Source organism: Embiotoca jacksoni, unplaced genomic scaffold, assembly GCF_022577435.1.
Source record: "Embiotoca jacksoni isolate LCO1_2020_lvr unplaced genomic scaffold, fEmbJac1.0.p SCAF_24, whole genome shotgun sequence".
Taxonomy (NCBI): Eukaryota; Metazoa; Chordata; class Actinopteri; family Embiotocidae; genus Embiotoca; species Embiotoca jacksoni.
Genome location: NW_027185375.1, coordinates 5337273 through 5354821, shown reverse-complemented (window position 1 = coordinate 5354821; position 17549 = coordinate 5337273). Strand labels below are relative to the sequence as shown.

Here is a 17549-nt window from a genome sequence, read left to right as displayed (position 1 = left end):
CAATGTGTGAAATTGTGATTCTTCTTCTCCCTTTCCCTTGTTTGTCTTCTGTATCTGATATGATTGATGTTTGATGGAAGAGGAGCCAGTAAAGAGACTGATGACAGTCACATTATCTTATCGTTAGAGTGAGTGGGGGTCTGCTGCAGTGGAGTCATGAGAGAGATACACATCACCTGTTTAACAGGAAGAGACAGCACAGTGTGGTCGGACTACTGCTGAAAAACATGAGGCATGTGAGTGCGAGTCTCTCCTGTTTTCTGTACAGTTAAACTACGCTTGGCAAAACCACAGGAGATTTTTTTCAGGTCACAAAAAAATGAAAGAAGAGCAGGCAGAGAATTTCTGGCAAACGATTAAAATGGAGAGAAAAAAGAGCAAAAACTAACGAACCGGCTGTAACGTGACGATAACACATCAGAGCACCGGGTCAGACACAAACAGGAGCTGCATTTATTTTCATCGCTTATTCAGAGGACGTCAGCTGAGTAGGACGTCTTCCAATGAGGCCCAGGACGGATCGAGAATGCATCGCATACCCTCTAAGAAAATGTGGCCGCATGCGTCCCAGACCGACTCCGAATGCAGCCTGAGCAGATCGGATCTCAATGCATCCTGGATGCGTTTCCACCTGTACTTTTGCTGGCCACTTGTGATCCGATATCAGCAGGATGCAGACTGATGCAAAGTGGAAACAGTATAACGGAGAGGAGAGAGGACAACTATGCAACTGTCAGTTAAACACTGACACGGAGCTAAAAAAATATATATATATATAACTTTCAGCCATGCTTGTTGATGGATAAACTGTGAACGCACGTCCTACGTCACGCTGCATAACGGTACGGACGGCGTTTTAAAACAGGTCGGAATATGTCCATTTTCACGATTTGAATTTTTTTTTTTTTTATTTAAATCACAAACAAATGTCACCTGTATTGTAGTAAACAAAACTTTTACCCGTGTAGTCAGGCAGCGTAACATGTCATTTTTAATAGTATCTTTACTTGAAATGCCCATCCCTAAAACTGATGCAATTAAAACACAACTTATACCACTTCTGGTTTAGTCACAACTCTTTATTTCATAAATTGTTAGCATCACACTGATATCAGTTACTAAATCATCAGAGAACCTCAACTGCTATCACTGTTTATCAGGACAATTTGTCAAGTAGCTCAACATGACAGACAGAAGAGTAAACATGCAATGATGTGGGACAACTTGTTCATAGATACAGAAACTCTTATTTAAACTTGTTGGACATCTATTGTAGCAGCTGGAGGCAAAGAACAAAGATGACACTTCCTCATACTCTACAGACTTTAACAGACTGATGCATCGATTCTTCTAAAGTTTTCCTAAAACATAACAAAGATACTTTAAAGTGTCATCAAACCAGATAATAACGCTGTCCTGTTCTCTTTGCTCCCATTACTTTGTAATCATTTCACTGACGGCATTTACAGCGTCAGTCTGAGCCAACATAAGAATAAAGGAACACCCCACCTCTTTACATTGAGATCACGCTCACTGAGCACAGTTCACTTGCACACATTGCAGTGGAGGAGTCCTACTGTCCGAACAATGGTGAATTTCCACTTCATACCAGCTTTACTCTGCACCTTCAGTAAGTACATCTAACAATGATTTATCAATAACAAGCCTTTATCCTGTAACCAGAGCTGAAACTGACAGACAACTGTTTGACATGAGAATTTCAAGGTGTAGTTTGAACGTTGAATTTGAAGTTTATGAATACTTATTTGTTTCAGGTTGGATCTCTGTCTCACTTTCAGAGTTTTACACTGTGGAGGTCCAGTCTGGTGAAGAAGTCACGCTGATGTGCAACAACTTCAGCACATCTACTTTTCACATATTGTGGTTCAGACTGGCTGATGGAACGAACGCCAGCCGGATCTCATCTATGTTCTCATCTGATAGCAACGCTTCGCTTCACGATGGATTTAAAAATGGAAAATATAATATGACATCAAACAGCAAGAACCTCTTCCTGAGAATCAAACCAGTGAATTTATCTGACTCTGGGTTGTATTTCTGTGGTTGTTACAAAGATGAATACCCGGTGATTGTCAATGCAACATATTTAAACGTTCGAGGTAAGTAGTTTCTGTCTTTTGATTGTTCAGAAGTTACGATTAAAAGCACTTATTGGAGGTAGAATACTAACCATTAAGTTTCATTTAGACATCTCTCCTGTAGACTTGCTTGATGGATTAACAGACCTTACCAGCGTGATCCTGGGAGGTTTAACTGTTTTCCTCTTCATGGTCATCATTAGTCTGCTTGTCAAAATCAGGAAATTTCACAAAGGTATTCATATTTGTTTTTATTTAAGCTGCTAATGCAGAACTTTACAAATACAAACTCCGTATTTAAAAAGCAATATTTTGGAACGAGTAACTATCAGGTGAACTTTTTTCTGTCATTCAGCTCAAGAAGACGTACAGAATCCACAACACAGTGAGGTAATCGAGGTTTAACTTTAGACTGAAATGAATTGCTTGATTGATATATTCTCTGATTTAAATCATCTAATAGGTAATTTTGTGAGATGAGTGACTGAAAATCTTTTCATTTCCAGAACGTTGGCTCGAATGACTTGACCTATGCAGCACCGAGTTTCCATCCCAAAGTGAAAAGCCGCAGGAGGCCGACACCAGAGAGAGAACTGGAGCCTAATGTGGTGTACGCTGCTACAAGATAAGACTTCTGAAACAACCAGAACAGCAGAGTGGATCTCATGTTTTATCATATTAATCTGCTTGTGGAGGTTTGTATGGTTGGTGAATGGGAGGAGTTATGATGACAAGAAAAATCTAAATTTGAAATAAATGATTCTTTGTTCATGCAATGTGTGAAATCTCAGTAGTTTTGATTCTTCTTCTCTCTTTCCCTTGTTTGTCTTCTGTATCTGATATGATTGATATTTGATGGAAGAGGAGCCAGTAAAGACACTGATGACAGTCACATTATCTTACAGTGAGAGTGAGTGGGGGTCTGCTGCAGTGGAGTCATGAGAGAGATACACATCACCTGTTTAACAGGAAGAGACAGCACAGTGTGGTCTGAGCACATGGTCTCTGCAGTCTGTCGAGCTTCAAAGCAAACTAACAAGCAGCAAAAACTAACCAACTTGCTTTTTGACTAAACTATATCAGCCTTTGAATCTGTGCAGATTTGTTATAACACAGCACCCTGTGAGGACAAACATTGTCTGCATGAGATGAAAATGAACTCTCCATTACAGGAAGACTGTGTATGTAAAAAAATTCAAAGAAGTAGCGTATGCATGCACATGCGCGCAAGCAGCAAGACATGTGCCCTCGCCCCCTGTTATTTTCCACTGCGATGACAGCACTATATTTATCAGTCAAAACGGAAGCCACAAACTAGCCTTCAGCTCTCTGCAATACAAAACCACATGCAACAAACGCTGTATTATTCTCACACCAAAGCTTCCCTCCCATCTTTTAAAAATACGACAGTGTTAGATTAGTTAGAATCCTATCAGCGATAAAACCACCTCACCTCAAACCTTCACATTGTGTGAATAAACGTCACGTGTTTTCATATCTATCCTACATTTGCAGCATCCACGATACCAAACAGGCAAGTTAAAAGACACCTCAGGCCCAAACTGTCATGTTGCTGTTGATCTTTGTGTTGTCTAAAGAACAGTGTTTACTTAGTCACTCTCTGACCACAGAATAACATGCCATTCACAAAGACAACACCGGTTCCTCTTTTTTAAAACCTCTTCACTGGATCTCAGAGATGTCAAATGGACAATGATGAGCTTTACAATAAAAACTGCATCATTTCTCTGCAGCAAAACGAGGCTTCACACAGATACGGCTTCAGGGCTTCATTTTATAACAAGAAAGAGGAGACTCCAATCGTATTCATGCTGCAAATGAAGCAACTTAAAATGCTGTCCAGATCAAGACCGTCACACCACATGCGTTATCAAATTCCAAGAAGGCATGTCACAAAATCCAGACTAAGTTTTTAGCAGGCAAAATGCAATGACCACAAGTAGTTTCTGTCTGAATGTGATGTTAAGAAAAGCATTTGAATCACTATTACTGAAATATAGCTTCAGGCCACAAATGGCAGCATTAAGCACGGCGCTGCTGAGTAGCAGGTAACAGGTGGTATATTTTATAGATGGCAAAAACCTTTTTTCTTTAGTTTGCATGATACTGTGTTGTTATGTTCCCCTACATAATGATGTTTTTCCTGCCAGTCCTGGATCAAATGTGATTTTAGATGTTTTGTCAAGATGTTCTTGTCACCAGAATAATCTGGGTCTTGGAATAATGTACTTGTACGTAAGTTAATGATGTTATTTTTTTCTTCACTTACCGTTTGGACACTGATCCAAAACTGTCTAAACTGACAGTGAAGTTCAGAGAGAGGTACACATCCCTTGACAGGAAGAGATGTCAGTGTGTCAGAAATGAGTACATCTAAACAGAAGTAAACACCAGCCTTATTTTGGTCATACATTTTCTTTTTAAAGAAAAATAAATACAACTTGTGGATATATTTGTGTAGATGTTTTAGTAAAAACAAGTAGTGAAACTAACCAGAAACAGAAGCAGGCAGCAAATAGCAACAGTAAAGTCTCAACCACAGGAAGACTGGTTTCCAACCGTAACCACACACAACAAGTTTTCAAGTTCAAGGAACGATGCTACAAAAAAAAATAATAATAACAGGATACATTAACCCTCTGACAAACAGCAAATTAACGACTCCTCCTACCACCTCACCTCTCGCAGTCTTACTGTAGAAAATTAGAAACACTTTTTTTTTTTTTTTTTTGAAATCTACCTCTATTTGATGATCAACTTCCCGGGCCTGCTTCCAAACAAGCTTGTATGCACATCTCAAAGATGTCCAGTCGCACATCTTTTTCATATCTTAAGAACATCATTCATGGTTATTATTATAACTTTGTTCTCAACACAAAACTTTTTCTACCTTTACACCAGCGACGGCCGTAGCTGGTTGTATCATGTTTCTGGTTTGTCCGTCCATCCCACTCTCTGAACGCACTCTGAAGAATTTCTTCAAACTTGGCACAATCTTTCACTTTGACTTAATGATGAACTGAATAGATTTTGGTGATCAAAGGTCAGAGGTCAAGGTCACTGTGACTTCATCTTATTATCGTGAACGCAATATCTCTAGAACACCTCGAGGGAATTTCTTCTAGTTCAGCACAAACATTCACTTGGACTCAAAGATGAACAGATTAGAATTCTAAGGTCAAAGGTCACTGGGACTTCAAAAAAAAGCTTTGTAGGTATAACTCTTGAATTAATTCACGAATTATTGTTATTATGACGATTTCAATTCCTGTAAAAAGGCAAGATTTGTCTTGCAGAAGAGTCTGGCGGAACAACAAAATGGACGAGTGTGACCTTGGGAGTTCTGACCGTTTTACTTGTAATGGTCATCATTGGTCTGATTGTCCCAAACAGGAAACTTCAGACAGGTACTTTAAAGGAGCCACAGTGGGAGTGTTTTTGTTTTAAGCATTCTCTTGAAGTTGTGTCAATATTCTTAATACAAATTTTAAAAAAGCAAAACTGTTTCACCGAAGACGACAATCAACTGAGCGGATGTATTGTTTCTGTCCCTCAGCTCATAGAGGAGAACACAATGCAGAGCAAAACAAGGTGAATCCAACTTCAACATTTATTCATTATGTGTATATTTATAAATATATTTGTATGGTGTATATGTGGAACAATTAGTAAAAGGAAAGATGCAGTTTGTCTATTAGTGAGAGTAAAAACATTTTAACAGTAAAAAAAACCTAATAATTTTATAGGGATTTGTAATAAGCCTTTGTGAATAGCATGTATTATTTACCATAATAAGACTGTAAATGTTATTTTCACAGAACCGTGGCTCTGATGACCTGAACTACGCTGCTGTCCAATTTCAACCAAGAGCTAAGAGAAGGCAGCCGGATGAAAATGTTATTTACGCTGCTACCAGATAGAGTCTGGAGACAACTGGAGCTGATGCTGCATCATGTGGATATACTCCGAGGCGCTGTATGGCTTTTTTGGTAACAAGAAAAAAACCTTTGCAATAAAGACCACTTATTAATTCTCTGTCAAGTTGGGTTTTTTGCACAGCATTTCCTTTCTCTCTGTCATGTTATAACGTAGCAACACAAACACAGATTATTGTTTCATGGAGGGGGAGCTGGTAAGAACACTGATGAATGTCCAGATCGTTTATAGCGTTACACCGTTTTAACAGGAAGAGACAGCAGGTGTTCTGAACCCAAACAAGATGAAAACCATGAGACCCGTTAACTCAAATCTTTCCAGTAGTGGAATCTCAAAGGAAGCAGTGAATACCGGCTGACTTTCCTCTGCAATAAGAAAAATAAAAGCCACTACATCTGGAAAGAAGTTTAGTCCTTCAGGGTGGAAACTGGATATAACTGTGATGTGATGTATATACGTGTAATCACATGGATTAAAAGCACAATATACTTTAAAACTGATTATTAATGTGTCTATTACTAGATATAAATGCACATACATGTGAACTCTGCTGTTTGTCTTTTGTTTTGGGACGAGCGAATAAGGCTCGTGACTGTGACTGTCCGGAGTGTCTTGCGATGATGGAGGTCTGCAGCAGTGGAGGAGAGGGTGAGGTGCACATCCCTTGTTTGATAGGAATTGACAACACAGTGTGGTCTGAACAACCGATGGGCATTTCAAGCTAAAATACTGATCGATATTCACTGGGAACAATTCAATTATTGTTCGACTATTCAACCTCTCCATCCAGTTTCTCCTTCATTTCAGATTTAGTTCATCCTGACAACCACAACTGCAGTTTAATGTTGAGGTTCAGACAATAATTCTGTGCTGGTAGCTCCACCTCCACAGGGTCATATACTGCAGGTAGAAAATATTACAGACAGACAGGTTTTCAGTTCATATAAACAAGCTGAGAATGTGTCTTGAACCCTCTGCATGCCACTTACACGTAGATGTACTGTATAGAAGCTCAGGTCTCCCATTTATTTAGTCTCACCATATGCATGTTGCAGCCATCATCTCAACATTTCTAACTTGCATCCTGTTTTTGAGTCTAAAAATATCTTACCAACAATCTCTGATCATCTTGTGATGGAGGTCAAAACTGTGATTTATTAATATAATGATACATTTTGACAATCTGAAAAACGGTTTTGACATTTCATTTGTACATAGCATTGACTTCTGTTGTAAACGTGTTGTCAAATAACACGGTCTAAAGAATATGTTCGGCCTAACAACAAGCATCTGCACTTTTTGTTCCTAAAAGCATTTATGTGGTCAGTGTTAGCAACATGATGAGCGCCTCTAAGCCCCGCCTCTTACATTAAAAGCACCCTTACTGGAGCACAGTTCATTGGCGGACATTGCTTTGCTGCAGTCATACACACCATGAAGAACTTCCCCTTGGTAACAGCTCTACTCTGCAGCTTTAGTAAATACTGGCACCCAATTATTTTAAACTTTGAGAATATAAACTTTTAAAAGTTATTCAAATGATTTGTTTTCTTGTTTCTTTTGTGTGATTGAAAGTAAATCGCTTGTTTACTTGTTTGTTTCAGGCTGGATCTCTGTATCAGGGTCTGAACTTCAGTATGTGGAGGTTCAGCTGGGAGCAAACATCACTCTGCTGAGCCCCAAAATTTCAACACATCCATCTGTAATGTTCTGGTTCAGACTGGTGAACAAGACCAAGGCCAGCTGCGTCTCTGTTATGTACACGGACAACACTATTAGATACTGCGGGAAATTTGAAGATGGATCATTTGAAATGAGCTCCAACATCTCTACTGTCTTTCTCAACATCACAATGGTGGATTTATCTGACGCTGGACTGTATATCTGTGGATTTTACACAAATGCTCACCTGGATTTTCATGCAATACATTTAAATGTCAAAGGTAAGAATTAAAAAAATACCACAAAATATGATAATGATACAAATCTGTCAAAATAAGATCAAGATAACACTTTTCTCCCTTTAATTTCCTTAAAAGACGTCAACGGATTTAAACATAAAATGGACAGCAAGCCTGAAGGTAAGATCTCATTTATTGTCTTGGTATATAAAGCCAGATCTCACGTCACCAAAGACAATTTTATGATTTTTGTTGTTGCAGAAAAGTCTGACGGAAAAACATACGTGATAAATGGGATTCTGGGCGGCCTGCTCGTTCTTCTCATCATGGTCATCATCTGTCTGGTTGTTGAAATCAAGAAACTTCAGAAAGGTACTTTGTGAGAGTTACTGAATTTATCTTATTTGAGTATAGTTTTACATCCACTTTCTAATAAAGAGCCCTTTGCAAAAGGATTGTAATCCATAAACCAGAAATAAGTAATCAATGTAACCAACTTTTGAGATGCCAAGCTGTGCAAAAATCTCTGAGGTTGTTTTTTATCTTCCTGGAACAAGGCACTTGATTTGTCTTTGAAGCAAGAATCAGCGAGGAGCTGGAATATAATTCATGGACATTACAACATTTACACCAGCATAGCCGATTGATTTTTCTAAAAACCACGTTTATCATTTTCACTGACTTAATAGCTTTTGCAGATGACTAAATAGATGTATCCTGACTTTTATTAGCTAGTATGGATCAAGATCAAAACATGCTGGTCCGAAAAATTTCATCAAGTACTCTAACTTCTTTCATTTTGGCACAAGAGGTGAAGTGTAATCACCCTTTATTCATGAAATTGAACTGCAGATGTGGAGAAACCTCTAACGGCACCGCTAACAAACAGAACTGAAACTTGCTGCTCTGTGTCGCAACATGTTAACAATGATAGTGTGATGTTACCTTGCTGGATACTTGACCTTTAACCTTGAATTAAAACCTATAAAATCGTATACAGACCACCTGCCACCAAAAGATTTTACAATGATTGTCAATCATCTGACCAGATGTATTCTGTATCTTTGTCACTCAGCTGATGGTGTAGAAAAAGATCCACAGCAGAATGAGGTGAATCCAATTTCAGTATAAACAATTTACTATGATGATATATGAGATGACTGACTATAAATACTCTATTGGTGTTTACAGATAATGGGTTCTGGTGACTTGAACTATGCCACAGTGAGTTTTTGTCAAAAAGCAAGAAGAAGAGAGATGGAGCCAAATGTTGTGTACGCTGCCACCAGATAGACGGAGGAAGCAACCGAACTCAAGAGTGGAACTGATGCCTTGTTCATTTGTCGTTTGGATGAGACTTGTGGGATTGATACTATTAAGGAGGAAATAAGGACATTGTCATGTGTCCAGAGTGAGCAGTGAACAAAATGCAAGATAAACAAAGCGTGTAAATATTTCCCATGTGAGATGAGTGCAATTTATTTTGACATATTTGAAAAGATGTCAGTATAAAATCAAATCACGAGTGAGAAAACAAATAATTATGTCGAATTGTAAATTTCTTACAAAATGAACACAGCTAATACTAATTAGACTAAAGAACACCACTTCTGGTTTAGTCCCAACTCTTTCTTACATATATTGTCAGCATCATGCTGATATCAGACAGACAGAAGAGTAAACGTGCAACGATGTGTGACAACTTGTTCATGGATACAGAAACTCTTATTCAAACTTGTTGAACATCTATTGTTGCAGCTGGAGGCAAAGAAAAAAGATGACACTTCCTCATACTCTACAGACTTTAACAGACTGATGCATCGATTCTTCTAAAGTTTTCCTAAAACATAACAAAGATACTTTAAAGTGTCATCAAACCAGATAATAACGCTGTCCTGTTCTCTTTGCTCCCTTTACTTTGTAATCATTTCACTGACAGCATTTACAGCGTCAGTCTGAGCCAACATAAGAATAAAGGAACACCCCACCTCTTTACATTGAGATCACGCTCACTGAGCACAGTTCACTTGCACACATTGCAGTGGAGGAGTCCTACTGTACGAACAATGGTGAACTTCAACTTCATACCAGCTTTACTCTGCACCTTCAGTAAGTACATCTAACAATGATTTATCAATAACAAGCCTTTATCATGTAACCAGAGCTGAAACTGACAGACAACTGTTTGATATCAGAATTTCAAGGTATAGTTTGAATGTTGAATTTGAAGTTTATGAATACTTATTTGATCTCACTTTCAGAGTTATACGCTGTGGAGGTCCAGTCTGGTGAAGAAGTCACGCTGATGTGCAACAACTTCAGCACATTTGCTTCTCACATATTCTGGTTCAGACTGGCTGATGGACCGAACGTCAGCTGGATCTCATCTATGTTGTCATCTGATAGCAACGCTTCGCTTCACGATGGATTTCAAAATGGAAAATATAATATGACATCAAACAGCACGAACCTCTTCCTGAGAATCAAACCAGTGAATTCATCTGACTCTGGGTTGTATTTCTGTGGCCGTTACAAAGATGAAGACCCGGTGATTGCCAGTGCAACATATTTAAACGTTCGAGGTAAGTAATTTCTGTCTTTTGATTGTTAAGAAGTTACTATTAAAAGCAGCACTTATTGGAGGTAGAATACTAACCATTAAGTTTCATTTAGACATCTCTCCTGTAGACTTGCTTGATGGATGAACAGACCTTACCAGCGTGATCCTGGGAGGTTTAACTGTTTTCCTCTTCATGGTCATCATTAGTCTGCTTGTCAAAATCAGGACATTTCACAAAGGTATTTATATTTGTTTTTATTTAAGCTGCTAATGCAGAACTTTACAAATACAAACTCCTTATTTAAAAAGCAATATTTTGGAACGAGTAACTATCAGGTGAACTTTTTTCTGTCATTCAGCTCAAGAAGACGTACAGAATCCACAACACAGTGAGGTAATCGAAGTTTAACTTTAGACTGAAATGTATTGCTTGATTGATATATTCTCTGGTTTAAATCATCTAATAGGTAATTTTGTGAGATGAGTGACTGAAAATCTTTTCATTTCCAGAACGTTGGCTCGAATGACTTGACCTATGCAGCACCGAGTTTCCGTCCCAAAGCGAAAAGCCGCAGGAGGCCGACACCAGAGAGAGAACTGGAGCCGAATGTGGTGTACGCTGCTACAAGATAAGACTTCTGAAACAACCAGAACAGCAGAGTGGATCTCATGTTTTATCATATTAATCTGCTTGTGGGGGTTTGTATGGTTGGTGAATGGGAGGAGTTATGATGACAAGAAAAATCTAAATTTGTAATAAAGATTCTTTGTTCATGCAATGTGTGAAATTGTGATTCTTCTTCTCCCTTTCCCTTGTTTGTCTTCTGTATCTGATATGATTGATGTTTGATGGAAGAGGAGCCAGTAAAGAGACTGATGACAGTCACATTATCTTATCGTTAGAGTGAGTGGGGGTCTGCTGCAGTGGAGTCATGAGAGAGATACACATCACCTGTTTAACAGGAAGAGACAGCACAGTGTGGTTGGACTACTGCTGAAAAACATGAGGCATGTGAGTGTGAGTCTCTCCTGTTTTCTGAACAGTTAAACTACGCTTGGCAAAACCACAGGAGATTTTTTTCAGGTCACAAAAAAATGAAAGAAGAGCAGGCAGAGAATTTCTGGCAAACGATTAAAATGGAGAGAAAAAAGAGCAAAAACTAACGAACCGGCTGTAACGTGATGATAACACATCAGAGCACCGGGTCAGACACAAACAGGAGCTGCATTTATTTTCATCGCTTATTCAGAGGACGTCAGCTGAGTAGGACGTCTTCCAATGAGGCCCAGGACGGATCGAGAATGCATCGCATACCCTCTAAGAAAATGTGGCCGCATGCGTCCCAGACCGACTCCGAATGCAGCCTGAGCAGATCGGATCTCAATGCGTCCTGGGTGCGTTTCCACCTGTACTTTTGCTGGCCACTTGTGATCCGATATCAGCAGGATGCAGACTGATGCAAAGTGGAAACAGTATAACGGAGAGGAGAGAGGACAACTATGCAACTATGTCAGTTAAACACTGACACGGAGCTAAAAAAAAATATATATATATAACTTTCAGCCATGCTTGTTGATGGATAAACTGTGAATGCATGTCCTACGTCACGCTGCATAACGGTACGGACGGCGTTTTAAAACAGGTCGGAATATGTCCATTTTCACGATTTGAATTTTTATTTAAATCACAAACAAATGTCACCTGTATTGTAGTAAACAAAACTTTTACCCGTGTAGTCAGGCAGCGTAACATGTCATTTTTAATGGTATCTTTACTTGAAATGCCCATCCCTAAAACTGATGCAATTAAAAAACAACTTATACCACTTCTGGTTTAGTCACAACTCTTTATTTCATAAATTGTTAGCATCACACTGATATCAGTTACTAAATCTGCAGAGAACCTCAACTGCTATCACTGTTTATCAGGACAATTTGTCAAGTAGCTCAACATGACAGACAGAAGAGTAAACATGCAATGATGTGGGACAACTTGTTCATAGATACAGAAACTCTTATTTAAACTTGTTGGACATCTATTGTAGCAGCTGGAGGAAAAGAACAATGATGACACTTCCTCATACTCTACAGACTTTAACAGACTGATGCATCGATTCTTCTAAAGTTTTCCTAAAACATAACAAAGATACTTTAAAGTGTCATCAAACCAGATAATAACGCTGTCCTGTTCTCTTTGCTCCCATTACTTTGTAATCATTTCACTGACAGCATTTACAGCGTCAGTCTGAGCCAACATAAGAATAAAGGAACATCCCACCTCTTTACATTGAGATCACGCTCACTGAGCACAGTTCACTTGCACACATTGCAGTGGAGGAGTCCTACTGTACGAACAATGGTGAACTTCCACTTCATACCAGCTGTACTCTGCACCTTCAGTAAGTACATCTAACAATGATTTATCAATAACAAGCCTTTATCCTGTAACCAGAGCTGAAACTGACAGACAACTGTTTGACATGAGAATTTCAAGGTGTAGTTTGAACGTTGAATTTGAAGTTTATGAATACTTATTTGTTTCAGGTTGGATCTCTGTCTCACTTTCAGAGTTTTACACTGTGGAGGTCCAGTCTGGTGAAGAAGTCACGCTGATGTGCAACAACTTCAGCACATCTACTTTTCACATATTGTGGTTCAGACTGGCTGATGGAACGAACGCCAGCCGGATCTCATCTATGTTCTCATCTGATAGCAACGCTTTGCTTCACGATGGATTTAAAAATGGAAAATATAATATGACATCAAACAGCAAGAACCTCTTCCTGAGAATCAAACCAGTGAATTTATCTGACTCTGGGTTGTATTTCTGTGGTTGTTACAAAGATGAATACCCGGTGATTGTCAATGCAACATATTTAAACGTTCGAGGTAAGTAGTTTCTGTCTTTTGATTGTTCAGAAGTTACGATTAAAAGAAGCACTTATTGGAGGTAGAATACTAACCATTAAGTTTCATTTAGACATCTCTCCTGTAGACTTGCTTGATGGATTAACAGACCTTACCAGCGTGATCCTGGGAGGTTTAACTGTTTTCCTCTTCATGGTCATCATTAGTCTGCTTGTCAAAATCAGGAAATTTCACAAAGGTATTCATATTTGTTTTTATTTAAGCTGCTAATGCAGAACTTTACAAATACAAACTCCTCATTTAAAAAGCAATATTTTGGAATGAGTAACTATCAGGTGAACTTTTTTCTGTCATTCAGCTCAAGAAGACGTACAGAATCCACAACACAGTGAGGTAATCGAAGTTTAACTTTAGACTGAAATGTATTGCTTGATTGATATATTCTCTGGTTTAGATCATCTAATGGGTAATTTTGTGAGATGAGTGACTGTAAATCTTTTCATTTCTAGAACGTTGGCTCGAATGACTTGACCTATGCAGCACCGAGTTTCCGTCCAAAACCGACAAGCAGCAGGAGGCCGACACCAGAGAGAGAACTGGAGCCTAATGTGGTGTACGCTGCTACAAGATAAGACTTCTGAAACAACCAGAACAGCAGTGAATATCATGCTTTATCATATTAATCTACTTGTGGGGGGTTGTATGGTTGGTGAATGGGAGGAGTTATGATGACAAGAAAAATCTAAATTTGTAATAAAGATTCTTTGTTCATGCAATGTGTGAAATCTCTGTAGTTTTGATTCTTCTTCTCTCTTTCCCTTCTGTATCTGATATGATTGATATTTGATGGAAGAGGAGCCAGTAAAGAGACTGATGACAGTCACATTATCTTATCGTTAGAGTGAGTGGGGGTCTGCTGCAGTGGAGTCATGAGAGAGATACACATCACCTGTTTAACAGGAAGAGACAGCACAGTGTGGTCTGACTACTGCTGAAAAACATGAGGCCTGTGAGGGCGAGTCTCTCCTGTTTTCTGTACAGTTAAACTACGCTTGGCAAAACCACAGGAGATTTTTTTCAGGTCACAAAAAAATGAAAGATGAGCAGGCAGAAAATTTCTGGCAAACGATTAAAATGGAGAGAAAAAAGAGCAAAAACTAACGAACCTGCTGTAACGTGATGATAACACATCAGAGCACCGGGTCAGACACAAACAGGAGCTGCATTTATTTTCATCGCTTATTCAGAGGACGTCAGCTGAGTAGGACGTCTTCCAATGAGGCCCAGGACGGATCGAGAATGCATCGCATACCCTCTAAGAAAATGTGGCCGCATGCGTCCCAGACCGACTCCGAATGCAGCCTGAGCAGATCGGATCTCAATGCGTCCTGGGTGCGTTTCCACCTGTACTTTTGCTGGCCACGTGTGATCTGATATCAGCAGGATGCAGACTGATGCAAAGTGGAAACGATATAATGGATAGGAGAGAGGACAACTATGCAACTGTCAGTTAAACTCTGACAATAAGCTTTAAAAAAAAAAAATTTTTAAATAAAATTTCAGCCATGCTTGTTGCTGGATAAGCTGCGAACGCATGTCCTACGTCACGCTGCATAACGGTACGGACGTCGTTTTAAAACAGGTCGGAATATGTCCATTTTCACTATTTGAATTGTTTTTTTGTTTTTTATTTAAATCACAAACAAATGTCACCTGTATTGTAGTAAACAAAACTTTTACCCGTGTAGTCAGGCAGCGTAACATGTCATTTTTAATAGTATTTTTGCTTGAAATGCCCATCTCTAAAACTGATGCAATTAAAACACAACTTATACCACTTCTGGTTTAGTCACAACTCTTTATTTCATAAATTGTCAGCATCACGCTGATATCAGTTACTAAATCTGCAGAGAACCTCAACTGCTATCACTGTTTATCAGGACAATTTGTCAAGTAGCTCAACATGACACAGACAGAAGAGTAAACGTGCAACGATGTGTGACAACTTGTTCATGGATACAGAAACTCTTATTTAAACTTGTTGGACATCTATTGTAGCAGCTGGAGGCAAAGAACAAAGATGACACTTCCTCATACTCTACAGACTTTAACAGACTGATGCATCGATTCTTCTAAAGTTTTCCTAAAACATAACAGAGATACTTTAAAGTGTCATCAAACCAGATAATAACGCTGTCCTGTTCTCTTTGCTCCCATTACTTTGTAATCATTTCACTGACAGCATTTACAGCGTCAGTCTGAGCCAACATAAGAATAAAGGAACACCCCACCTCTTTACATTGAGATCACGCTCACTGAGCACAGTTCACTTGCACACATTGCAGTGGAGGAGTCCTACTGTACGAACAATGGTGAACTTCCACTTCATACCAGCTTTACTCTGCACCTTCAGTAAGTACATCTAACAATGATTTATCAATAACAAGCCTTTATCCTGTAACCAGAGCTGAAACTGACAGACAACTGTTTGATATCAAAATTTCAAGGTATAGTTTGAATGTTGAATTTGAAGTTCATGAATACTTATTTGTTTCAGGTTGGATCTCTGTCTCACTTTCAGAGTTTTACACTGTGGAGGTCCAGTCTGGTGAAGAAGTCACGCTGATGTGCAACAACTTCAGCACATCTACTTTTCACATATCGTGGTTCAGACTGGCTGATGGACCGAACGCCAGCTTGATCTCATCTATGTTCTCATCTGATAGCAACGTTTCGCTTCACGATGGATTTCAAAATGGAAAATATAATATGACATCAAACAGCACGAACCTCTTCCTGAGAATCAAGCCAGTGAATTCATCTGACTCTGGGTTGTATTTCTGTGGTTGTTACAAAGATGAAGACCTGGTGATTGCCAGTGCAACATATTTAAACGTTCGAGGTAAGTAGTTTCTGTCTTTTGATTGTTAAGAAGTTACTATTAAAAGAAGCACTTATTGGAGGTAGAATACTAACCATTAAGTTTCATTTAGACATCTCTCCTGTAGACTTGCTTGATGGATTAACAGACCTTACCAGCGTGATCCTGGGAGGTTTAACTGTTTTCCTCTTCATGGTCATCATTAGTCTGCTTGTCAAAATCAGGAAATTTCACAAAGGTATTCATATTTGTTTTTATTTAAGCTGCTAATGCAGAACTTTACAAATACAAACTCCGTATTTAAAAAGCAATATTTTGGAACGAGTAACTATCAGGTGAACTTTTTTCTGTCATTCAGCTCAAGAAGACGTAGAGAATCCACAACACAGTGAGGTAATCGAAGTTTAACTTTAGACTGAAATGAATTGCTTGATTGATATATTCTCTGATTTAAATCATCTAATAGGTAATTTTGTGAGATGAGTGACTGAAAATCTTTTCATTTCCAGAACGTTGGCTCGAATGACTTGACCTATGCAGCACCGAGTTTCCGTCCCAAAGCGAAAAGCCGCAGGAGGCCGACACCAGAGAGAGAACTGGAGCCTAATGTGGTGTACGCTGCTACAAGATAAGACTTCTGAAACAACCAGAACAGCAGAGTGGATCTCATGTTTTATCATATTAATCTGCTTGTGGAGGTTTGTATGGTTGGTGAATGGGAGGAGTTATGATGACAAGAAAAATCTAAATTTGAAATAAATGATTCTTTGCTCATGCAATGTGTGAAATCTCTGTAGTTTTGATTCTTCTTCTCTCTTTCCCTTGTTTGTCTTTTGTATCTGATATGATTGATGTTTGATGGAAGAGGAGCCAGTAAAGACACTGATGACAGTCACATTATCTTATAGTGAGAGTGATTGGAGGTCTGCTGCAGTGGAGTCATGAGAGAGATACACATCACCTGTTTAACAGGAAGAGACAGCACAGTGTGGTCTGAGCACATGGTCTCTGCAGTCTGTCGAGCTTCAAAGCAAACTAACAAGCAGCAAAAACTAACCAACTTGCTTTTTGACTAAACTATGTCAGCCTTTGAATCTGTGCAGATTTGTTATAACACAGCACCCTGTGAGGACAAACATTGTCTGCATGAGATGAAAATGAACTCTCCATTACAGGAAGACTGTGTATGTAAAAAAATTCAAAGAAGTAGCGTATGCATGCACATGCGCGCAAGCAGCAAGACATGTGCCCTCGCCCCCTGTTATTTTCCACTGCGATGACAG

The 17549-nt window shown here is 38.9% G+C and overlaps 3 protein-coding genes, 1 long non-coding RNA gene and 1 pseudogene across 4 annotated transcripts; all 5 read left to right on the top strand.

Moving 5' to 3' along the window:
- The first annotated feature begins 1587 nt into the window (after positions 1 to 1587).
- Positions 1588 to 2820, top strand: LOC138204162 (uncharacterized). Its single transcript, XM_069159311.1, has 5 exons — positions 1588 to 1630; positions 1776 to 2120; positions 2224 to 2334; positions 2455 to 2489; positions 2606 to 2820. Exons 1-5 carry the CDS (start codon positions 1588 to 1590, stop codon positions 2726 to 2728), a joined length of 657 nt encoding a protein of 218 aa, XP_069015412.1. The 3' UTR covers positions 2729 to 2820.
- Positions 2821 to 7877: 5057 nt separating this feature from the next.
- LOC138204159 (uncharacterized) lies at positions 7878 to 8280 on the top strand. The gene is made up of 3 exons (XR_011178776.1): positions 7878 to 7999; positions 8096 to 8137; positions 8219 to 8280. It is a non-coding gene; the product is annotated as an uncharacterized lncRNA (long non-coding RNA).
- Positions 8281 to 10023: 1743 nt separating this feature from the next.
- Positions 10024 to 11226, top strand: LOC138204157 (uncharacterized; annotated as a pseudogene).
- Positions 11227 to 12873: 1647 nt separating this feature from the next.
- On the top strand, positions 12874 to 14017 carry LOC138204156 (uncharacterized). The gene is made up of 5 exons (XM_069159308.1): positions 12874 to 12916; positions 13062 to 13406; positions 13513 to 13623; positions 13744 to 13778; positions 13895 to 14017. Exons 1-5 carry the CDS (start codon positions 12874 to 12876, stop codon positions 14015 to 14017), a joined length of 657 nt encoding a protein of 218 aa, XP_069015409.1.
- Positions 14018 to 15754: 1737 nt separating this feature from the next.
- Positions 15755 to 16990, top strand: LOC138204155 (uncharacterized). The gene is made up of 5 exons (XM_069159307.1): positions 15755 to 15797; positions 15943 to 16287; positions 16394 to 16504; positions 16625 to 16659; positions 16776 to 16990. Exons 1-5 carry the CDS (start codon positions 15755 to 15757, stop codon positions 16896 to 16898), a joined length of 657 nt encoding a protein of 218 aa, XP_069015408.1. The 3' UTR covers positions 16899 to 16990.
- The last annotated feature ends 559 nt before the right edge of the window (positions 16991 to 17549 follow it).